This window comes from Protopterus annectens, chromosome 4.part0, assembly GCF_019279795.1.
Source record: "Protopterus annectens isolate FY-2018-M chromosome 4.part0, PAN1.0, whole genome shotgun sequence".
Taxonomy (NCBI): domain Eukaryota; kingdom Metazoa; phylum Chordata; order Ceratodontiformes; family Protopteridae; genus Protopterus; species Protopterus annectens.
Window position 1 is genome coordinate 1,152,225,114 of NC_056733.1, and position 25,402 is coordinate 1,152,250,515.

At 41.8% G+C, this 25,402-nt stretch overlaps 1 protein-coding gene across 1 annotated transcript in view; it reads right to left on the bottom strand.

Annotated features, from left to right (window-relative positions):
- Window positions 1-25,402, bottom strand: part of CPSF1 (cleavage and polyadenylation specific factor 1) — a 2,236,766-nt gene that overhangs the window by 127,605 nt on the left and 2,083,759 nt on the right. The window contains exon 35 of the mRNA XM_044069873.1: window positions 14,196-14,351. Within this exon, the coding sequence (XP_043925808.1) occupies window positions 14,196-14,351 (156 nt within the window). The remainder of the gene's footprint in view (window positions 1-14,195; window positions 14,352-25,402) is intronic.

A 25,402-nucleotide genomic window follows, 5' to 3' on the forward strand; every position in this document is an offset into this window, starting at 1 on the left:
TAATCAGGTATCTTATTCTTATAGAAATATATCCCCCGATGTTGTATGCTTAAATCCAGATGTTAAACATCTTTTTGTTTTTTTACACTTAAACAATTTCTCTTTCAAAACTTTCCACATTCCATCTAGAGTTTTTCCACTGAACACCTCACTCCAGTTAGTTTTACATAGTGACTGTTTTGCTTCCATATAATCTGTAATTAACCTTCTGTGCACTGGTGTAGATTTCAGTTTGGCAGAATTATCTAGCAGCAGATTAACCTTTATAACCCCATGATTACGGCACATTAACAGTGGTAAAACTTGAAGTAACAGTAATTTCTTTATGAACACATTGTCTAGTATGTTCATTCCCATGGTAGTTTTTTTTTTTTTTTTACAATTTGAAGTGATTGTTGTTCCTAAATATACGTTGTGAATAATTTCCTTACTAATGTTGCTGAATCAATATTCCAGAATCTTTCTGGTAAATTTAAGTCCCCAGCTAATATTATTCTTCCCTCCTGTGTTTCATGAATGAAATGTATGAATTCCTCTAGGTCATCTAAATTTGACTTTGGTGGTCTATACACTCCAACAATTGAATTATGTTCCAGGGTTGTCTTTACTGTCACAGTTACACAGTCTATAGTATTAGTGTGATCATTGCACATGTAATAATCACAGGTCTCATAATGATCTTTAATCCCTAGCATAACACCCCCACCTGATTTTTTGTTAGAATGTCTGTTACAATAAAAACATTTATACTCTGACCAAACTGGTTTCCAGTCATTGTTCTCTATGTTTCACAAACAATAACATCAATGTTGTGGGAGCGTAGCAAATTTTCCAATTAAAAAAAGTATTATTAATGCTCCTAGAAATAACATCTATGAAAGATGCATCAAATGTTGCTATGTTAAATTTTCGATCTGGCAAAAAATCCTGCCTAGATATTGTCAGCTATTGCAAAAACAAAAATTATCTTCCCTGATCTTGTCAAATGCACGCAATCCTGTCTGAACACATGTGAGCCCAAAAGTAGGCTTGGATGCTCTACACATTTCCATTTTTTTAAAACAGGACATTTTTTTCATATAGGTACTTACTCAAAAAAAATCTTTTCATTCACAGTGACCTGACTATCCTTTCTATATGTGATTTGTGAAAAACACATCCTAGCACCAGTGCAAGCTATACTACCTAAGAGGGCTGTCAGGTCCCTACTAACAGTCAGAGAGCCTTTGCGGATCAGATAATTTGTACCAACATGAATAAAAACACATCTGTACTTCCTTACATTAAGGCATTCCAAAGCTTGTCTCACATCTTCTATTTTTGTTCCTGGCAAGCATAATACCATTTGATGTTCATTATCTTCTCTGCAAATATCTTTGTTGACCAGCTCTGAAGAATCTTCAACTTCTAATACAGTAATATCTGCTCTATCAATTGTTAACGAAGGATAGAGCTTTATCACCATTAGTCTTATTAATCCCACTGTTTTCATTGTGTATTAAATTCTCATGCAGCTGGCAATGTAAATGTGCAGCTTGAGCCGTGTAGTCAACATTGGTCTTTCTCGTATTTTTTCTTACAATAATGTTCTTCAATCCTTATCCGTTCAATTTTTATTTCTTCCTTTTCACCTGTCCCTTGCCTCTTGTTTCTACCTTTTCTTTTCGAAAAATGATGCCTTTTTCAGTAGACTGAAGGTTTTGTGATAGAAAAATGCTATCATTCCCTATAACCTGTGTGTTACATAAGAAAGCAGTGTCCTTTTTAGTACGTATTCTCTTTATTTTACAATCACTTTCTTTTTCTTCCTTGTTATTTACTGGGAACTTATTCCTTTCTTTCTTTTTTGTTTCCTTCTAAACAATCCGGATCCTCAAACTACTAAATACTTGCATCCAGAACTCCAAAGTTGTCAGAGGCATCGTCTGTTTCATAGGGGTTGAATGATCTTTACAGACAATAGATAGTACAGTTTTGTACCTACCATAAATGTAGATGTCCGAGAGGTATGCATCTGCAGTCCTAACAAATGGGTTGTCCTGGCCTCAGGCAGCCCTTCGGTCGGCCGGATTCCAAAGTCTGGGTCTGGCCTCGGCTGATGTCGCACTTCACCCGACGTCATAGCTGCAGTTCTTCGGGTATAAAGGTATCAGCCGACGCCATTTTCCTCAGTGTTTCTTGCCCCAGATGCCAGGTGCCCTCTAGGAAGGCTAAATTTGGATAAATGCAAATGTTTCCAAACAATAGAGAGCAAATAGAAATGAACATGTATATACATATATACAAACAAATACACCATAATAGATCCCCCAGCTAGCTACAAGATGGGCAAATACCCCAGGAGTACCACAGAGGGGAAGGAGGGTGGATAATCCTGACTGCAGATGCATACCTCTCGGACATCTACATTTATGGTAGGTACAAAACTGTACTATGTCCTTCAAGGATGCATCTGCAGTCCTAACAAATGGGTAGAATACCATAGCCAAACTGGGGGAGGAGGCACTAAGGAGGCACTAAGAGTTTATGGTGTAGTTAAGATCCCTTGCAAAACAGCAGTGGCAAAACCTGCTCGGGATCTGGAGTATAAAGGTAGATTATAATGCTTGGCAAATGTATGCACGGAGCTCCAAGTAGCAGCCTCTAAAATGTCTTTGGTAGCCACTCCTCGTAAGAAAGCTGTAGTAGTGGCTGTAGCCCTTGTGGAATGAGGTCTGATGTTTTCTGGAGTTGCCTTTCCATGAAAAGAGTAACAAAATCTAATGCAATTTCCTATCCATTTTGAGATTGTTTGCTTTGAAATTGCTTTTCCTTCCATTCCTGTTGCATATGCTACCAGAAGCTGGTCAGTTTTTCTATTGTTCTTGGTTCTGTACAGGTAGTAGCGCAATTGTCTGTGCACATCCAAGGTATGCAGCAATCTTTCCCCCCTGTTCTGTGGGTTGGGGAAGAATGTTGGTAGGTGTATTGCTTGGTTTAATGATACCCTGGAGACCACCTTAGGCATAAAGGAAGGATTAGTTCTCATGGACACTCTATCCTGATGAAAGATAAGGAAGGGCTGTACTGCCATTAAAGCCTGTAATTCAGAAACCCTTCTAGCTGAAGTGATCGCAAGCAGGAATGCAGTCTTCCAAGATAAGTACTGTAATTCTGCTGTTGCTGCTGGTTCAAAAGGGGGGAGTGTCAACTTTTCTAACACAAAGTTCAAGTCCCATGTAGGCAATGGTGGTTTCCTTGGTGGCTTTACATTTTAATTCCTCTGAGAAACTGCCTGAGTAGAGGTTGAGAGAAGACTGGAGGATCCATGTTGTATTCTGCTGAAATTGCTGATGCATGAATCTTAATGGAGGAGTAAGACAGACCATTGTGGAAAAGCTCTGCTAAGTATTCCAGGATGTTAGCTATGTTTGCCAATGATGCATCTACTCCTTTTGTTGCACTCCAAATGAGATATCTTTTCCATTTTGCTGAATAAGTTTTCCTTGTTGAGGGTCTGCGAGCCTCCAAGATAATGTCTTTAACCCTTTGAGATAAATCTGGGTTATTTTTCCTTATGTAATGTTCCAAGCAGCTAGCTGCAGTGTTTTCAATTTTGGATGCAGGATTTTGAAGTTGTTCTGTGTTAGCAGTAGAGGTATTAGGGGTAGAGGCCATGCGTGTTCCCGGGACATACTCCTCAGCATCGGGTACCAATGTTGCCTCGGCCAATCTGGAGCTATCAAGATGATCCTTGGGTGATCTTCTTTGATCTTCAGTAGCACTTTGTGCATCAAAGGAAGAGGTGGGAATGCATATGCTGTCAGGTTTTCCCAACTGAAGGATAGGGAGTCCACCCTCCAAGCAAGTGGGTGGTATGTCCTTGTGCAGAATTTTTTCAATTGGTGGTTGTGTGGGGATGCGAACAGGTCTATTCCTGGCAGTCTCCATTTCCTTGTGATGGTTTTGAAGATGTCTGGATGCAGCATCCATTCGTGGGCATCCGTGGTGGTTCTGCTTAAGATGTCTGCTAGTATATTTTCTTTTCCTGGCACGAATATGGCTTGGAGCTGAATGTTGAGGCTCAGGGCCACATTCCAGAGGTCCATTGCCATCCGGCATAGAGGATATGAATGTGTGCCTCCCTGTTTGTTGATATACCACATAACTGTGGTGTTGTCCGTCCTTATCAGCAAATGACCCTGTTGTAGAAATGGTCTGAATGTCTGAATTGCCTGTTTTACTGCCAGCATCTCCTTTTGATTTATGTGTAGGTTCATCTGGTCTGGAGTCCATAAGCCTTGTATGCACTTGTCCACCATGTGTGCCCCCCAACCGAGGTCTGAGGCGTCCGTGGTGATAGTCTGGCTTGGATGAGGCCTGTGGAAGGGCAGTCCTTTTTTCAATTGACAGGCCTGGGCCCACCACTGGAATTCTTGTTTCAGGCATGGAATTATTGGAATTTTGGTTTCTAGGCTGTGCTTGTGCTGAGACCATAAATTCCTCAGGTACCATTGTAACTTCCTCATATGTAGTCTGGCATGTGGAATTAATATTATGCAGGATGCCATATAACCCAGGGCTTGCAGGATTTTCCTTGCTGTAAGCTGGTTCTGCATTGTTAATGCCATGAAATAGAGTGGTAGCTGCTTCTGTTTTTCTGCTGTGAGGAATGCCATCTGGTTTGATGTGTCCAGTTCTGCACCCAGGAAGGTTATCCTTTGGGATGGTATCAGCCTTGACTTTTTTGTGTTGACTGTGTATCCCAGGGCTTGCAGCAGGTGAATAACCTTTTTCAAATCTTTTGTTAATTTGTCTTTGCTGTCCGCTTGTAACAGGCAGTCGTCCAGGTATGGATAAATGTGAATTCCCTGAAGCCTGCAATGAGCAATTACTGATGCCAAGCATTTCGTGAATACTCTGGGCGCAGTAGATAAGCCAAAAGGCAATGCTGAGAATTGATAATGCTCTGATCCTGCAAGAAATCTGAGGTATCTTCTGCAATTTGGTCGTATGGGGACGTGCAGGTATGCCTCCTTGAGATCCAGAGTCACCAGCCAAGACTCCTTGCCCAGCATGGGAAGAAGTTGCTGTAGGGTCAGCATTTTGAATTTTGGAACAATGAGATATGTGTTTAGAGCGGACAGGTCGAGGATAGGTCACCATTGTTTTTCCTTTCTTGGTACTAGGAAAAGCCTTGAATAAAATCCTTGTCTTTGTTCCATAGCCGGTACCTTTTTTATAGCTCTCATCCTTAGTAAGTGGTCTACTTGCTGTAGAGCGTTTGTCCTTTGGTTTGGAGGTAGGTTTGGCATTCCTCTCTTCCTTGGAAGAGTATGGAAGTGAAACCTGTAGCCTTTGTCTATTGTCTGTAAAATCCATTTGTCCCCTGTAATGTAATGCCAATTTACTGAAAATAAGGCTAATTTTCCGCCTAAGGGTGCTGCCAGTTGTTCCCTGGTAGGCGGTTTCAGAGCCAAGTCACTGTGATTGTCCTGTAGAAGTGGTAGTGGCTGGATCTGTGGCAGTAGTTCTCTGGCTGTTCTGCCACTGACATCCCCTGTAGGCACCTCTGGATTGACCTCTGCCTCTAGGGTGTCTATTTCTGCTTCTCTGTGCTGTGGTGGTGTCTGGAAAGGACCAATTCTTGGAAGGCCAGTTCCTACTAAACCTCGAAGGCTGGACCTGTAAGAAATCCTTGACTGTCTGGACAGATTTAGCTTTTTCTTCCACCTTCTTCAACACTTGCTGTGCAGGGGAACCAAACAAACTGTGCTTTTCCATGGGAGCATCTAGAAGCTTTGACTTTACATGGTCTGGTAAGGATTGTTCTTTTAACCATGCATGCCTTCTGATTACTGTACCAGTCATAGCTGATCTAAAGGAAGCCTCCAGTGCATCATAGCCACATTTCAAGGAATGATTACTGACCTGCTGAGTGTTATGCACCAAATCCTGAAGGGACTTACAGTCTAAAGGTTCAGGAGAGGACAGTTTTTTAGTAAGCTGATCTAACAGAAATTCCTGATACTGAATCATGTGGAATTGACAGTTTAAGGCCCTAGCCGAAAGAGTAGCAGAAGTATAAACTTTTTTACCCCATCTCTCGAATGCCCTAGATTCTCTTTCAGAGGGGAGGGGGTTTTTGGCAGAGGCAACTGCTACAGCTTTAGGGCCCTATGAAATAGTTTCAGGATCTGCAATAGGAGTCTTATACAAATGATAATGTGTGTCCGGAACCCTGTAGTATCTGTCGGGCTTAGCAGGGGCCGGAGGCAGTGAGTCAGGGGAAGTACAAGCATCATTAAATGCATCATCCACAACTGTAAGTACTGGAGGAATAGCTAAAGGCCTATGCTGTGGTAAATGCAAAAAGGTCCTAAGCCTTTTCCTAGAGTCTGAAAAATCCTGGCCCTGCCATTGAAATTGTTCCCTCATAGCATGCAAGGTTTCCCCAAAAGAAAATTCCTCAGGAGGAGAGGCAGAAGGTATGAAATCCTCTGCATCAGAGTCCTCATATGGAGAATAAGGGCCCTCTGGAGGATTTGTATTTTCTGAATCATCAGAGGAATAATCTGAAGAAACTGGCTCAGGGGGCTCTGCTCTAAGCCTCTTCTCTGGAGGTGGGTGAGAGGCCCTGTCAGGGTGAGACTGGGTTCCCCTGATCATAGAAATGAGATCCTCTGCTAGACTAAGCATTTGAGCACTAGAGCTAGGCCTGTGAGAGGGGGCTTTAGCAGGCACGGCCTTTGAAGATTTAGCTGCTTTAGCCCTGGCAAAGGCCTTAATTGACATGGATGCAGGGGGCCTAGCAGCTCCACGTGCAGGAGTAGATACATCTAAGGGGATAGTATCTGACGAATCCTGAGAAACAGTAAGAGCAGGTAGATTTTCAGTAGCAGATTCAGCCAAGCTGGAAGAGGCCTCAGTAGAAGGCATGCTTTCGGCCGAAGGAAGAACCGTGGACTCGGCTTCAGCCGAAACCGAGACACTCGCGGTAGGCTTAGCCGCGGTTTTGGCCGAAACCGCAGACCGCGAGTGTCGGCCCTTTTCCTTACGCTTTTTAGCTATATGTGAAGTCGGAGTCTCCGACGGCATGATATAAGCAAAAGCGGAGGCGAAAAACTCCTCTGCAAACTCCGACCGACGTCCAAGTGTTCGTCGGTTGAAGGAAGCACAGGCTAGACAAGCTGCTACGTCGTGGTCTGGGCCTAAACAAGGTAGGCAGTAAGAGTGGAAATCTTTATGAGGTATTTGTTTCCCACAAGTTAAACAGTTATTCACTTTTTCTGACATCGGCTGAGGCAAGAAAGAGTCCCCAACGGGGTGCTTAGCTTTTTAGAAGTCTTCGGTAGTAGCAATCTCTGGTTCTGACCGACCGGCACTTGCGAACAGCTTCTGCTTCGGGCGCCACGCGGCAAGAAAGACTGAGGAAAATGGCGTTGGCTGATACCTTTATACCCGAAGAACTGCAGCTATGACGTCGGGTGAAGTGCGACATCAGCCGAGGCCAGACCCAGACTTTGGAATCCGGCCGACCGAAGGGCTGCCTGAGGCCAGGACAACCCATTTGTTAGGACTGCAGATGCATCCTTGAAGGACATCCATCCATTTCCTACATGCATTCTGTTGTTCTTTGTCTAACATTACTTATCTCACCAGTATAGTGGTTAATGTATGTAACAACAGTTCTCCAAGCCATGCCAACCGCACAGGTCCAATCATCATCAAGTCTAGACTTACTTCTAACAACTGTAAGCAAATCATCCAACTTTTGACACGAGAAACCCAGATCACCAGTGTTATCAGCTACCTTTAAATATGCATAGCATTTATTACACTGCACAAAATATTTGTGCATTAGCAAATCATTAATTACATACTCATTTAAGGAATCCATATTCAGCTTCAAACGAATATATTGTAAAAGAAATGAATAATCAAAATCAGTAACCACAGAATTAAAACAGAACTTAAAATCAACTTCTATGACAAAAATCACACAAGCAATATACAACTAAATACAAAAGTTAAGTGCAGTAAAGTTGTTTTGACAATAAAGTTCTGCAAGCCAGACAAAAACTGTAATTCCTTTACGTCGTGTGCAGCAGCTTCTGCTCACTATCGTTTGCAGTCGCACTTCTTTTTAACATTAAAGATCAATAAATCATAAACCAAGCTAAGATTGTTTAGATATGCTCTGGGTTTTCCTCTCTGCAATCTGTGTGAATTATAAGTGCCTAGGCCCCTTGGGATGGCTAGAGATTTGTAAAACCTATCCCTTTCTAACAACCAACAGTGAAATTAAGGGAAAAACAACAAAATATGAACTAAAGTAAATCTTGTTAACAAGCTATCCTTTCCTACCTACACACAGTGAAAAACAGTGATAACAAATAAAATAGAAAATCAAATAAAATTTCTCTTAACAGTCAACTCCACAATAAATCACAAACCAAGGTAGGATTGTTTAGATAGGGTCTATATTACAACGTCGAACTCACAGGAGTTTGAAAGTTGTAATATCAGACAGTACAGTCCGAAACCCAATAATAACGAAAACACAGAACAGCGATTTTTTTCCCAGGGAAAAGAAATCGCTCTTCCGTGGCAAAAAAAAAAAACAAACAAAAAAAACACTTACACTTTAAACTTAAACTAAAGTGGAGGGCTTCACCCCCCCATACCCCCCACTTAAATATACCAACTCCGAGATAGCACCACAGTGGAGGAAATATTTTAAGTACAGTGCTAGATGATCTGAATACATACTCTTCAACTACCTGGAACTTCCCCACATGTCTACTTCGGTCAGCTCAAAACACACACACACACACACACACACACACACACACACACCCACCCATGCACGCACTCACAGACACACTTCCCAGGCTTCAACTCCTTCCCTTCTCAAATAATGCATCACAGTCTCAATATACCACACAAGAGTAGTACACTAATAAAAAAGGGCTAATGGCATAAACAGCAATAAATCTTAGCAGCATATTCTAAACCTCATCTTATACAAGTCAGAAGAAGATGTTGTGTATACTTCGAAATATGGACTTGGATCATCTACCCCTACTTGCATGTTAAGTACATAAATTTTGTATCTCTTCAACCCCTAAGACAGAGTCCCAAGTTCGCCCCCCTGAATGACATCATGACAGCATCCCAAGAATGGCAGCGACTCCAAAAGAGGACCTAGACCTTAAGATTTGATCAACCATACAGCATATCTTGACATAATTCGAACTAGCTCATGTTGTAGTCTAATAAATATTATCTAGTGAAGCATTTTTATAAAGCATTTGAAATGTAGCTGCTGCTTCTGATGAATGTGCAGTAGTATTTTACAGATCACATCAGGCTGTCTTGCCCCCCCCCCCCCAAGGTATTTGTGGTGACCATTACCACATGAAATGGAAGCATAAAAGGGTTGCTCGTGGTGAAGCAGGGTGTATGTAAAGACAAGTGTACATAATTTTTTCAAACAGAAGACTTGATTTGTGCTGCCAAAACTGAAAGATATAGATCAGTGTGGTTTTGTGGAGGGAAGACTCAGAACAATAATAATCTAGACAGAAGTAAGATGATGCCGGTATCATACAACACAGTTGTGCTTTTGTAATACAACACAATAAGCACAAACATATTAGGTACCTACAGAGTTCAAGTACTGCCTAGTAAAGGTGCTGCATCAGTAACTAGGTGAATACCTCAAAAAAAATGCTGGGAAAAAACAGCCAAGCTCAGACAAAAAAGTACAGCTGTACACATTACCATAAATGTAGATGTTAGGAGTGTCTTTACTGCTGCATGAATAACAACTTGAGATTTCCTGCTACAGAAGAGCTTGGCCAACCTCAATACCAGAGACTTTAATCCACTCCTCATGGCCAAGTAGGTGCCCTCCTCTCCAATGTTAGGAAGTCAGGGTATAAGGACTGACAGCCAGAGTAATATTTTCAGGTCTTTCCTTGCTCCTCAGGACTGGAGCCCATAATCCTGAGCCCTAGGCCAGGAGCATTAAATGACCCCACTGTCCACAGCAGGGAATGGCTATGGAGACCTGAAGGAAGCAAGTAAAGAGGAGGGGACCTAGCAGCGGGAAGCAAGGGGAAGGGATGCTCACCCCAACTCCTAGCTGAGACAGAGGTGAAGGAGGGAGGGAAGGACTACCATAACAATGAAGACACACTTTGATGTCTAACATTTATGGTAAGTGTACAGAACTGTACTACTTTCATTGTGTTTCACTACTGCAGTAATAACTGTATGGGAGGATTCCCAAAGCTGAAGAGATGGGTGGAAGGGTGGATTGATACTAGGAAGAAGAAATAAGGCACTGCAGGACTACAGGTGAAACTGGCTCTGGAAGAGGATGTCAGGTTGTAGTGTTTAGTGAAGGTATAGCCTGAAGACCAAGTGGTTGCTTCCAGAAGTTCTCTGGTGGGTACTCCTCTGAAAAAAGCAGCAGTGGTGCCAGTAACAGAATGAAATGTATATGGACATCAGTTTAGAAATGGTCTGCTTGTCTACAATTTACCTAGTTTATTAGGTGCAGAAGTAATAAAAAGCTGGTCTGACTTTCTGAAATGTTTGGATCTGTCCAGATAATATCTGAGCTGCCTCTAAACATCTAGGGAATGCAGAACGCTTTCTCCTGTGTTATGAAGGTTTGGAAAGAAGGCAGGGAGATGAACTGTCTGAATTAAGGAGAGTTCGGTAACTACCTTGGGCATAAAGGCAGGATTAGTCCTCAGGGAAGCTCTTTGTCAAAATAGAAATTCAGGAAGGACTCTTTACATATCACAACCTTCAACTATGAGATTTTACAGCTTGAAGTGATAGCCTCTAAGAATGCAGTTTTCCAATTTGATATCTACTGAGGTTGCTGGTTCAAATGGAGGAAATGTCAGCTTTCCCAGAACAAAACTGAGATCCCAGAAGGGAAAAGGTACTCTGGGTGGTATAAAGTGGATAATACCTTTATAGAACTGTTTCATGACAGGTTGAGAGAACAGAGAAGGTTGCAAGGGTAGGCAGGCAGAGATGGCAGAGGTATGTATATTCATGGATGAATAGGTGAGTTCTTTATAGAAAAGTTCATCAGGTACTTAAGAACCAAGGGTGCATTTTGAGAGTGAAGGCTGGTGGACCTTACTTTGGCACCACATACATTTCTTCCATTTTGAAATGTAAGATTTCCCTGCTGGGCTTTTTAACATCTTTTACAATAGATACGGCATACTTGTTGAAAAGCTTACCCTGAGGCAAAAGGGTCATATCATCCAAACTGCCAATGAGGTAGAAAAGTACCACAGCTTGGTAGGGTAATTCCTATTAAACCTCAATGGCTTTACCTGCAGAAAGTCCTTGACAATCTGAAGGGATTTAGATTTAACTTCCAGTTGCTTTAAAAATAGCTTGGGCCTTGGATCTAAATGGTAAGTCATTGTCTTAAGGTGGACTGAGGATTTCTTACCTAACATGCACTGAAAAATACTGTTCTCTTAACTATGAGTGTCTTCAGCTGACCCTGAAGCTGACAACCTGCTAGAGCCCTTTAAAACATCAACGCCACAGTGCAAGGAAAGTCTGGCTACCTCAGAGCAGGTATTTCTTCGGTAGAGCACTACATTCAATTCCTTCTAATTTTTCTTTCATTTGGCCCAAAAGAATTTTGTGGAATCTAATCACATGAAACTGACATTTCAGTCCTTTCATAGTATAGAAGTGTACAGTTTCTTGCCAAACCTATCTATGGTTCTACCCTCTTTCTTATTTGGCAAAGGATTTCTAGAGGCATCGTCTTTGGCTCCCTTGGCACCTGAGGAGACTACCTCAGCATCTGCAAATGGATTCTTGAAAACATGTTTACAGGAATCCAGAACCCTATACAAATTTGTCTGGCTTCCTTGGGCAGATGGTTGGTAGTCAGGATGCAGGGAAGAGTCAGGACTAACATCAGCCACAATCTCTAATACTGGAGGAATGGCTAGAGGTTTGTGCTCCAGAAGTCCTAGAAATTCCCCAACTCTCGTCTTAGACTAGGTAATATCCTGAGTTTCCTAGCTGAAGATTTCCCCTCATCTTGTGGAGGGTCTATCCAAAGATAAAATCCTCAGGTGGTGAAGGTAAAGAAGGTTTTAATTAAACTCAGAGTCAGCATATTTCTCAGAAGAAATCTGATCAACATATGCTAATTCATCCTCAACAGAGTCATAAGAATCAAAAGACCCCTGAAGGCAGTTGTTCCTCTTTCTTTTTACTAGAGAAGATCCTGTAGCAGGGGTCCTATCAGAGCTGGGCTGCTTGGATCTCATGAAATCTATGAGAGCCTCTGCCAGTCTGACAAAGTCCTATGGGTACTGCCTAGTGTGATTTGGACCCTGAATGCCTGGGCTGAGGCAAGCTGGGAATAGCCCTCTTTTGTTTGGGCCGAGCACTGAATTGTCAGTTTCACTTAGGTGTGAAGATGGATGTAATCGGCCCAGGACATAGATGGGTGGCCACAATCTGTGGTCAGTCAGTTGAGGGTCCCTCTGAAACTCTCGGGACATTGCCTTCCCCTGAGGCAGAGATGGAACAGGAGTTGGAAGCCAGGATCAGCAGAGTGACTCCGAACCCATGCCACATTCTCAGGTCCTTTGGCCCACTACACCACTCTCACCAGAGGCCTCAGCCTCACACTCTATCATCTGTGGGGACTGTGAATGTATCTCTCCTCAAAAAATTACTGGCCTGGGTGAACTCAATTGTTACCTGGTACCCTTTGAGTTTTTAGATGCTTCTCCTTCTTAAAAAGAAAAGCTGGTTCAGCCTAGCTGATGGATGCCATAGTGTGAGAAGACTACGAACAGTCCCTTTCCTTGTTTAAATATTTTTCTAAAGACTTAACCCTGTGCTTAATTGCTCAGGAATTAAAACGAGCACAGCGGGGACAATTAGGCACATTGTGTTCTGGGCCCTAGCAAAAAAGACAGAGAGTATGTGGAAGACCTGATGAGGGATTTGCTTCCCATGCCCAACACAAACATTCAGCTTGTCAACTGACATCTAATAGAATTTAAACTAACAGACAAAATTTTTCCCTAATGAGGTACTTATCTTTGCTGTTCAATGTTCTGGCTCAAACTGTTCAAACTGACCAATAACAAGAACAAACTGAAAATATAGTGCTGGCCGACAACTCTTGCACCTTGGTGTCTTGATGTCAGATGGAAGGGCATCTACTGGGCCAAGATTAAGGGATTAAAGTCTCTGGTACTCAGTTCAGCCAAGAGCTTTCACAGTAGGAAACCCAAAGCAGTTATTATTGCAACACTGAGACAGGATATATATCCAAATTTACAGTTCTCGTGGTATAGTTATAAAATTGAACATAAAAATTAATTTTAGCTGCCTAAAGACATAGGGAGAAGATCAAAATGTAATCCTTCAAACACCCCAGATTCCACAGCCTGTTCCCCTTCAATACTTATGACCCACTGCACTATTACAATGGGACAAGCAAATCAAACAAAATCAATGACTACTACTCCAAATTACAAAAGTAACTGCAAAAAGTAGCTCAACGGTTAGTTTAATCACCTTTGATTCTTGGATGAACAGAAGACTGTATGCTCTATGTATAACACCTGCAGCACAAATCCATGTTCCCGTACTGTTAAGTGCTGTAATAAGGAGAGCTGCAAGTCTGAAGTGCACTGCTTCAGGAAAAAACATTGAACTGAGGTCCTATCTGCCTAAGATGATGACAGTTTAGGTGGATGTAAAAAATTCCGGTGTATTTAGAAGGGGACCTTTTTTAATTTATTAACTTCAAATCAGGCATATGGACAAATAAATAAGCACACAGGTAAGCATGGGAATTTCCCTGGTGCTTTCCTAGCAAAATTACCTTAAGTCAGTATGTACACCACCTCACATCTGCCATGAAAACAGGTCAACAAAAAGTAAACAAAACAACTGAATATATTTACAAAGCATGCTCTCTAATAAATTCCGGCACTAAATACCAAAGCAATATTAACTTTCAAATTTTTTTTTTTACTAAGAGGGCAGCTAAAACATGTACAAGACTGCATCACCACAACTCTGAAACAGAGAGGCAAATAAGAACAAGCAGACATCCAACTGTCTGATAAAGTCTAAAATGAGAGTTACAGAGGAATAAACTAGCAATGAAAACACTGGAAGTGGCTTACCAAACCAAGTAATATGTTTGTTCTCCCAAGCTATCGATTTCTTAGTGGGGCCATCTAAAGCACCTCTGCATGGAGTTCTCCAAAGAGCATTGACATGTGCACCAACATTGAAATCTTCTCTACGAAGAAGTCGCATTCCACCAAAACTCTCCTTTGCTTTGAAATGGTAAAAAAAAGAAAGCTTTTATTTATAAACATATTGGTGAAGTGCAGATATACAAAATGGACTCAAAGTCAGTCAAGTGATGATTCACTTTTGGTGTTCTGGGCCTGTGAAAGTCACAGCAAATGGTTTTCATCAGCGCCATGACCCCAAATGCCACCATCCTTTACACCAGGTTTAAGGCAGTGTTCAACATCAGAACTCATTTCTTCTCTCTAGTCAAATACAAAACTTTTTTTCAAAACATAAGCAAAGGAGAGAAAACTTCATTTTTTCCTCTTAAACCAAAGCTACATACTTGCCATAACAATAGATCCATGCTATCTCCATCTGTTTCAACTTGTGGGTTATCAGACCTGACTCGGATCAGACACTGGCCAAATATTCAGACCTCCAACTCACTAGGCTCTGCCTCCCTTACCCATTAATCTCCTGGTCCTCAACCGACCCCTCAAATTGACTTTGCCCCATCTAAGCCAATATCTAAGCTACAAAATCTCCCCAAACAAAAGTAGGACACAACACTCCAAGAATAAGGAAAGGATGACCTCCACTGCCCTGTCATTTCAGATAAGGAAGTTTGCCATAACAAGCCAAGGCAGAGATGGAGGTTGAACCAGATGGAGACAGACAACTTGGATCTATCATTATTGTAGGTACACAACTTTCGTATTTGATGTTATGTTCTCTGTCTGGCTTCAACCTGTGGGACATAGTCCCCAGCCACGTAGAAATCCTCAGAAGGAACTACAGAAGGATATTCTGCAACATTAAAGCCCTGGATCTTGATTGAATATCCAGTTTGTAATGGGAAACAAAAGTGTGATGTCCTATCCAAGTAGCCACTACACAAACTTCATCCAGGGATACTCTAGAAAAGAAAGCCACAGAAGTAGCCACAGGCTTTAGTAGAATGACTCTTAGGTTTGCTTGGCAAGGACTTGCCTCTCAAGGAATAAGCAAACGAAATACAGTCTGATACCCACTTTGGATAATGTCACTTTAGATACAGGTGTGCTCAGCCTAGATTTTGAAAAGGAAACAGATAATTGACTGGACTTTCTAAATGCCTTGGTACAGTCCAAATAAAATCTCAATTGCTTATGCACATCCAAACAATACAGAAGGTATTAAACTTTGTTGGAGAAACTGGGAAAAATACAGAAAAATGAATGGAACTATTACAGTTACTCTCTGAAGCCATTAAGGCAAAAAAGAGGGATTCATACAGATAGAAACCCTACCTTTGTGGAACACCAAATAAAGACAAAAGGAGTTGAGAGTTTGTAACTTTGAAACACTCCTTGCCAAAGTAACAGCAACCAAAAATAAAGTCTTCCAAAATAACAACTTCAAGTCTAACATAGCAGAATGTTCAAAAGAAGGACTTGCAAAAGAAATGGCAAAACACAGGGAGGAACCGGATTCCAAACTGGGGTACGCAAGCAAAATGTACCTTTGACAAAAGCCTTGGAAATCTTGACAGCAGCCAAGGGAACATTATCCTTGCTGATATGAAAATTAGAAACAGCTATCTACTGCACCTTAATCACAGAAAAACTAGAACCTGAATGAAACAACTCAGCAAAAAATGTAGACAGATTCTAAAGTGGCATAAAAACGATTGAACCACCGAGATTCCACCCACAGTGCAAAATGTCTTCACTTACTGGAATACACCTTCCTAGTTGAATGCTTTTGAGATGAAGACAAGATATGTACTACAGCATGGAAAAGCTTTGGATTCCTGGCCATTGTGGGAATTGGGAAAAACATGGAATTAATTTGAGGGACTGATTATTGGAAGGATACAGACCTGCTGGATGAGGAATGAGATCTGAAATGGGATCCAGAACCCATGGGTTGTGCCACAGAAGAGGCCATAGAAAGGGGACCCACACCTGATGAGGCCAGAAGGGTGTTATGAGGACCACAGCTGCTCTGCAGTGGGGTGCATTCTGGGGGAATTTCACAATCAGAGGATACGTGTACTGGAGTCCCAGGAACCAGGCAAATAGCAGAGCATCTCTGGGTGACTGTCCTAGAGTAGAGGCTAAGGTGTAATAGCTGCTGCACATAATGTTGGATGGGGAGGCAAACAGGTCACAACATGCACTGCATCGGTGCTGGAAAATCTGAGCCACAGCTCTCGGATTTAGAGACTACTTATGAGGATGCAGCATGTTCCCGCTGAGGCTGTTGTCCAGAATGCTGGACTTCCCTGGGATTTGCGCTGCCACCAGAAACCATCACCCATTGCCAAACCCTCACTGTTTCTTGACAAAGACGATAAGAATGTGCTCCCCTCCATTTGTTGAGAAACCAGACAATGAATATATTATCTATCTGTATTTAAATCATACCTCTGGGAAGGGCATCCTGAAAAGCGTGAAATACGAGGAGGACAGCTCTTACTGCCAGAACACTGATGTGGATGTCAACGTCTGCAGAAGACCAGAACCCTTGAACCACACCCAACCCACTCAAGAAAGGAGTGGTCTGTGGTGACCATAGCTGAAGGAAGGGGAAGGACAAATGATCTCCTGTTGGTCACTAAAGGAGACTGTAACCACCAGTGAAACTGATCTTGACACACTTTTGGCAGTCTCACCAGAAAGTCCACTGGGTGAGTCATGAATGACCACTGTACCGTCAGGGTCCATTGCAGAGCCCTGGCTAGAGAGACCAACCCCAAAGGTGCAAGAACCGACACTGCCTGAGATAGAAGGTCGATCACTCTGGAGCCTGACAATTTGACTGACTGTACCCAAGCAGCAACCTACAAACTCTAATGTCTGAACAGGTTGCATGCTTGACTTTTATATAGCTGACCATAATGTCTAAGTGGTCACATAGATGAAGTAAAGTGTTCCTGGCCATGATCAGTAATGCTCTTGTGGGGGTGGCAAGGAGTCAATGATCCAGGTAAGGAAAGACCTGGAAACCCTGTAGCTGAAGCCAGTCTGCAACCACTACCATGCATTTGGTGAACATCCAGAGGGCTGTGATGAGACCGAATGGCAGGCCCTGAATTGGTAGCGATCAGTACCCAGCCCCAAGTGCAGAAATCTCCTGGAGTGTCTCTCTATCTTTATATGATGGTAGGCATCCTTGAGGCCTACCAAGCACATCCAATTGTCCTTCCTCAGCAGAAGCAAAATGGAATTCACAAAAGGATTCAACTTGCTTAAATCCAGAATAGGTCTTGTTCTTCTTTGGCACCAAAAAAATCTTGAGTAGACCCCGGATCCTAGATGGTCTGATGGGACCTCTTGGATGACTCAGTCTGTGAGGAGTTTGTGAATCTCTAACGATGCTTGCAGTCTCTGACTGGGTGGAACGTCTGGGAGACGTCTGTAATAAAACCTTGGAATTTCAAAATAGCTAACAGTATAGCCTCTGGATAGGACTCAACACCCACATGTGAGAAATGATGGCCTCCCAAGCTACTGGGGAAAGAGCCAAGCGACCCCCCCCCCCAACTGCCCTACAGAGCAGGGCAATCAGGTAACCTTCAGGGCTGCTGAAAGGGTGCATCAGAGAAGGCTCAACAGAAATACTGATTCTGTGGACTTTTGGATTGTCCCTGCCCTGTGGGTGACATCTATTATGGTCCATCTACCCCCAGCCTTGGGAAGAACTCTCTATAGGAGCACCCTGAGAAGACTGCTGTGACTTTCTAAAAAAACAGACTACTGCCCCCTTATGATTCCTTGAAAAGGAAGGTTTGCAGAGTATCCTTAATTTTTAGCCCACTCAAGGAATGGGGAGTTAATAAAGGATGCCTTGAAGCAATCTGCAAAAATTACATAACCTCATCCAAGTGTGGTGATGCCAGAGTCAGCCTCTTGGGATGCTCCATCGGTTGCATTAAAAATAAGCTTCAGGGAAACACTGTCAATTAATAGTACTGCAGAGAACGGAGTGTTAAGCAAATTTTGAATCTCCAGAGACTGCTTGATCTTAACAATCCTCAACACTTCAGACACCAGATCAAGCTGGAGTCTAGTCAAGTGCAACAAATAATTAAGTGGCATCAACGTGAATGTGGCTGAGCCATAACAGCACTTCCCTAAATGGTCCAAAGCCTGAGACTGCCTGTTTGGGGGATGTACTGAATAATTATTCTCAGAGATCTCCTTTTTGGTGGGCGCCACCACCACAACTGCATCCATGGCTAGGCCCTTACTCCAATGTGTTCAGTCTTTGGGAGCAGCAAGAATTTTATCAGGCTTCTTGGAAATGGGTTCCATATTGTCAGGTCCCTTCCACGTCTTCCGACACACTAAGTCTATAAGTGCGTCTGGAGGGAGAACCATCCAAGGCATGGATGGGCCCATGTTGAAGGCCTCCAAAAATACTGACTCCTCTGGAGGGATGCCTTCAGTGGTCCAGCCTCTACATTGGCAAAGTAGCTCCAAAACATCTCCAAAAGAGGCATCCTCCCTCAGAGACTTACCTCTCCTTCCTCAAGTTCAATATTTTTAGTGAAAGAGTCCTCTTGGGAGTCAAGGTGTTATGTCTTATACCACCTCTTTCCTGAAACCTTTTGCTCCTGTGATGCTAGAGGATGGGGAACAAAGCAGGAAGCTCCGCTATGGGAGTAGGTTAGAGACCAACAAACACAGGTAGGCCAATACACGCAAACTAACTACACATGTAGTAAAGCTACCCAACTACCTATTTACCTACTGAAAACACACTACACAATGCTAAAAACAGTAATATGGTAATGAAAAACTCAAAGAACAAGAAAGCTCTATATCAAAGCTATTCAAAAAAGGATACACCAAAGTGGATCCGGACTGAGCTGCTGACAGGAACGGCAGCAAACCAGATCTGAGGGATCCGGTTCAGGAATGGGAGATTATGTATAAGGGAGGTGGAGCATGGTGAACTGGAAGTCTGAATGATTTGGCAGGTGTTGGATCTGATAAAACACAGGTTGAAGTCAGATGGAGAAGACAACATCAAATCCATTTATCTCCTTCAAATAAAGCCAGAGTTAGCTGCAAACATTCAGGGTGTGAAGGGCACCTTCTCCAATTGTTTCTACCCCTCTACACACACAAACTAAACAGGGATATTACTTAACATGTTCAAAGACCATTCTAACACCAACTTTAGGAGGAAATTTGTGTTGTTCCTAGGGAATATCAAATCCCTTTGAAAGAGCAGATAAGGCTGCCTACACAGGATGGCTTACAGGTCTGAGATATTGTAAGCAAAGAAGATAACATACTGGAAGTCTGCTTTTCAAGGAATGACCTTGAGTGCTAATGTACTAATACCAGACAGTTCAAATATAGAACAGGCAAGTCATCACTGACACAGTCCACTGAAAACTAAATCTATCAATTAATTTCCAATGGCCTGCTTAGGAACACCACTGATTCATTCTTGCCAAAGTCAGACGGCTTCCAGTCTCCAACAGGATTGAGCTACTCCTTGGGTCTCTTTTTAAACCACTTTAACCAGGTGCCTTTCCCACCTCTCGCTAACACTTCATAACAAAACCAGCCCCTACAACCTCTCCCAATTAACTCTCTCACTCCAGATCCCCCAAAGCAATCTGTCATGTACCGACCACTCTTTCTCTATTCTTGCACCCAAACTCTGGCAATCCCTCCCCTCACCTTAAAGAAATATCCTCTTTCTCCACTTTCAGAGCACAACTCAAATCACCACGTTTACAATACTAGTACTATTAACTTCAGACATGTCAATAATGCTAACTTCAGACATTGACAGAATAAGAGAATGTGTATTAATACACATTTTCTAAAGTAAAAGTCGTCTATAACTACAATTACTATAATTATTTACTGAGTGCAATTCACCACCTTTTCTCCAACAGTCGCCAGTTTTAAGAGGGGCAGACCTAAAATTTGAATCAAAATCCTGGATGTCCCCAAAAATCAGGGACAATTGAGAAGCATGACCCAGGCTGTGCCATCACATAACCTATTAGTGTACTACTCCAGTAAACAAATATACAAACTAAACAAACAGTAAAATCAAATTGCATGATCTCACACAAAAAATGAAAAGATACCTTACCCTTTTTTCATTTTTACTATAACAAATCTTACAAAAAATACAGTGACAGTTAATCTCACTGTTCAATCTACAAGGTTGGCAGATCTGGTATTTAAATACACAGCTTGATTCCTTGTACAATAATTTACCATCACCGCATTTGTGTGTAACTGCTTACTTCATAACCTTGAATCTAGAATCAGCATGTCACAAAATGTTCATCTACATGGCTATATCTAAGCTTTAATTTTTATATCTATGCATTCTAATGTCATGACTTTTCCAGATCATTGAAATTCATCTACATAACATTGTACAATATGTACACTTTATTAAATACAAACCTGTCTTGAACAAAAAAATTATATTTTTTCACTAAGAGCTTAAGCCCTCCAATAAAGTGGTGGTGTTGCCATTGATCTTATAAGATATACTATCCTACTCATTTTCACCAGAAGACTATGCTAATTTCTATAACAGCTATGAATTAAAGCATTCAGAATGCTACAGGCCATCCTGTAAGTGACCCTAAGTTTAGTAGAAAATAGTGCCTACAGATCTTTATCTGTAGAAATAATCTCCCAATACTTGCAACAGAAGGGTAACTGTAGGTAAACATACAAACAGGTGGCCTCTTTAACTGGCTCATCACATACTTTATGATTCTCGTTAAACGAATTACATGCTCTACACTATCACTTTTTCAGTGATCCACTACCACACCAATCATCTCATCATAAACCTTATGCACAGCTTTCCTCTTACTTTATGGTTATAGCATCTCAACAATAAATTCTATACAATGGCTTAAACTCATTTTCAGAGTCTTCACTTTTACAACAGTCTATCAAGTATAATTAACTGGCTGTTAAGGTAAAGTGCCTACCAACATTCAAGATTTATTAGCACTGCCACTTAGGAAATGTTGCAACACTACTGCATTTTTGTTAGTCGTATACACAACTTTACCTTGTTCCACAAAAAAAAAAAAAAAAAAAAAAAATGCAACAACATGCAAAATAAATTGTGTACCATTTTGTACTTTATAATTAACCTACAAAACAAGCTTATTATTTAGAACTTCACAAAGTATTTAACTTGCTTTATACCTTCTTTAAATATAAATATTAAATGTTCTTACCAATACCAAGTCCAAATGCTGAAAGGTTTATACCTTATTTTTACTTGCATCATAAAATTAGAATAGCAGTACTAAATCCTGATCTCACTGTTATTTCGTAAGATTGCAGGAATTACTGTGAGTTAAACAAAAAAAAAATAATTGTGCGTTAAGGTACACTGCAGCAATTCACATATGTAAAGGGTTTTATGACTTTCTCTATTACAAGCAGTACTGTCTCAAGGCCACCATTATGTTTTACATTCCCAAATAAGATTTTCTTTCATATGCAAGTTAAAAACATCCCAATCTGTGAAATCCTGACTATGTTTAACACAAGATGGAATCTGGAGCAAAATGTGATTAATAATACTGCAGATGAACTGTAGGATAGTATTTTTATTAAACAAAAAATCATTATTCCCAAAACTGCAGAGCATTCTTGGTAAGAAGTCCTAGCATATGTGCATTTTACCTAACCCAAATCTCTATATGCTTCTTAATTTAACATCTCTATATGCTACTTAATTTAACACACACAATGCCAACTAACATTCCTCTGATCAGTTTACATGGGCAGAATACTGACGTAAAAAAACAAAAAAACTCCTTTGCACCCCACACTTCGTTAGTGAAATATATGACCTCTGAAATCATCATACAATAGCAGTAAAAGAGAGAAACTTTCTTAAAGTCACTGCTCACCAATCTTGCACATAAGTAGTGCTAACAATTAAGCAAGCCAACCATTCCCATTTCAAACAGAGAAAATTTTTGATAAACAGCTCTGGCACTGCTTCTTGGTGTTCCACTAAGGGTCATTATTTTCATATACTCATCCCGATAACTAGGTGCAAAAATTTCTAGACTTCATAAACCTTAATAGTCTTGAGCAGATACTAAATATACTAACAAGGAGTAGAAATATATAGGTTCATAGGTAGGTACTGGGCTATCGGCTCGAGGGCCAAGGCAAGCCTAGCCATGTATTGTTAAATTCTTGCCTCTCTACTGAGCAGTGCCCCGGACATAACTCCAGGGGTGAACTTCCTATCACCCATCCACTTATCAAAGTTTCTCTTGAATAGTGCTAATGACGAGCTCTGCTTGACGTGGATGGGAATTTTGTTCCAGAGCATGGGAAGTCTCTGAGACACTAATCTATCCCTCCAACATGTCCTATTTATTGTTGTGGTGAGGTTTAGGTCCCTAGAGCGTGTAGCTCGGGGAGACTGGGATTTCTTCAAGTGGAGTATGTCCAACAATTCCGGGTTTGACATAGCTTTGTATGTCAGACAGAGGTCTCCTTGGAGTAAGTGGTATGCGACTGAGTAGAGTTTGAGTTTCTTGAGACGGTCAGCATAGGGCAATTGTTTGAGGCCAGCAATCCTCTTGGTGAGGTACTTTTGGGGCCTCTCAAGTTGCTGTACGTGTCTTGTGAAGTACATCCCAAACGGGGAATTGTATTCAATGAGCGGTCTGATAATTGATGAGTAGAGGGGAACGATGACTTCCTTACTACTAGAAGCGAACACTTTTGTGATTAAATGGGCCACGTGGTAAGATTTTCTGACCACTGTGGCAATGTGGTTATCAAAGGAGAGGTTGCTATCCACTTGGGTCCCAAGGTCTCATCACACTTTCTGTGTTAAGTGTACTTCCCCCTATTTGGTAATTCATGGGTACCATGTCTTTGCCAAAGAGGATAACAATGCACTTTTCGGCATTTAGTTTGAGGCCATGATTTTGACACCAGGTGTCAGTCTCGGTGAGGCCCTTCTGCGGGATGTCTACGTCGGCAGGGGAATCGATAATGGCACCCAGTTTGTAGTCATCTGCGAACTTGGTTAGCCACAGACCCTTGATGTTCGCTTGCACTTCAGAGAAGTACATATCAAACAGGAGGGGTCCCAAGACTGAACCCTGGGGTACTCCACTTGTCACTGGTTTGGAGTCGGATCTGGAGTCAGCAACTCTTACCGTGTGGGTTCTGTCCGTGAGCCAGTTGGCCACCCATCTCATGATGTAAGGGTTTATGTTAAGGTTGCTGAGTTTATCAATGATTCCTGAATGAGGAATAGTGTCAAAGGCTTTAGCAAGGTCCAGCTAGGCTGTGTGGACCACCTTGCCCTTGTCTATGGCCTTAGTAACTGTTTCAAAGTCTACCAGGTTTAGGAGACATGACCTACCTTTTACAAATCCGAATTGGGTAGCATCCAGAGTTTGGAGCATCTATATAAAATTATCATATGATGTAAATAGCGAATGCTATTTCATTGCACAGATAATATCGAAACAACAACATATCTAACAAATGGAACAGTGAATTTTTTTCCCAGGGAAAAAAATTCACTGCTCCGTTAAAAAAAATAAATAAACTTAAACACACCCCCTACTTAAATATAGCAACTCCGAGATCGCACCATAGTGGAGGAAATGGCAAAGTACTGAAGACAGCCCACCAAATTTTTTGCCTGGGAAAAAATTTGATGTTCCGTGACTTCACTATTTTGCCATTTCGACAGTATCAGATCGACTAAACAGCATTCGCTATTTAGTCCATTCGATACTGTCATATAGACCCAGTTTGGAGGTTACCTATACCTTTGTTTATGAGTTCCATGATGATACATACGTTCCATGGCCTTGCATACCAGGCTTGTTAGGCTAATAGGTCTACAGTTCCTGGGGTCTGTGGTGGCTCCTCCTTTGTGGAGTGGGGCAACTATTGCTTTGTGCCATTCTGTGGGCACATAGCCTGTGGTGAGGCTGTGGTTGAACTGGATTTTAGGTGGGGGGCTAGTTCATTTTGGAGTTCGTGGAAGATGCAGCCTGGGATGTTGTCTGGTCCCATGGATGCTGTGTTTTTGGCTTTAGAGAGTGCCATTTTTACCTGTGTGTTTGTGACTGCCGGGGCTCTACAACCATCTGGTATAGTCATAGGCCCTTTGGGGGGGTGAGGGGGGAGTAAAGTTTGCACTGAACCTGTCTGCCAATATGTTGGCAATATCAGTTGGCTCTGTATATTTTGTGCCGTTCCGTTGCAGCTCGGTACAGATCTGGGTGTTGCCATGTAGATTCCTGACATAGTTAAAGAATGCCTTGTGGTTGTCTTTGGAATCCGTGGCAATTTTTCTTTCAAAATTAGCTTTGGAAGATTTTATGAGAGATCTTAGTTTCTTACAGAGGCTCGTCAGTGAGTTCCTCCATACCTAGGTTTTTATTTTCTTTTGCAACAGTTTCTTCCTTCTGTTGTAAAGTTTGTTAATGGCAGGCGACCACCAGATCGGCTTCCTTTTTTTGGAAGACGTCTTGGTTTTATTGGGGATAACGCAATCCATGCACTCATGCAGGTGCGTGTAAAGTGCATTTGTGTATGACTCAGCAGTTGTGACTGTATTGGCTGTGTTATCCAGCTGCAGGAGCGTCGCGAAGTTAGTCACCTCATTTTTGAGAAACGTGAAGTTCGCTGTGGAAAAGTTTTTTTACGATGGTTTCTTTGTATGGGGGTGAGGTTTGAATGTGGATATCTAGGGTGATTCGTTTATGGTCTGATCTGACTAGCGAGGAGTTAATCTCGGGCGATGAGCACCAGTCATCCATGTTGGTAATGACCAGGTCCAGAATATTGTTGCCCCTGGTGGGGGCATTGACAAGTTGATCCAGGAACCGTTGAGCAAGGGGGTTAGTACAAGAGTAGTTTTCCCAGTTTATGTTGGGGTAGTTTAAATTGCCCATTATTATGGTATTTGGTTGGACCCTCATTTTTTCAATGTCCCCCAGGAACGAGGAGTGAGCGTTCTGGGTCATGATGATAGATCTATAACAAGCTACAATTTGGAATGCATTTTTCCCCTGGGTTAGTTGCACTTAGATGATTTTGGA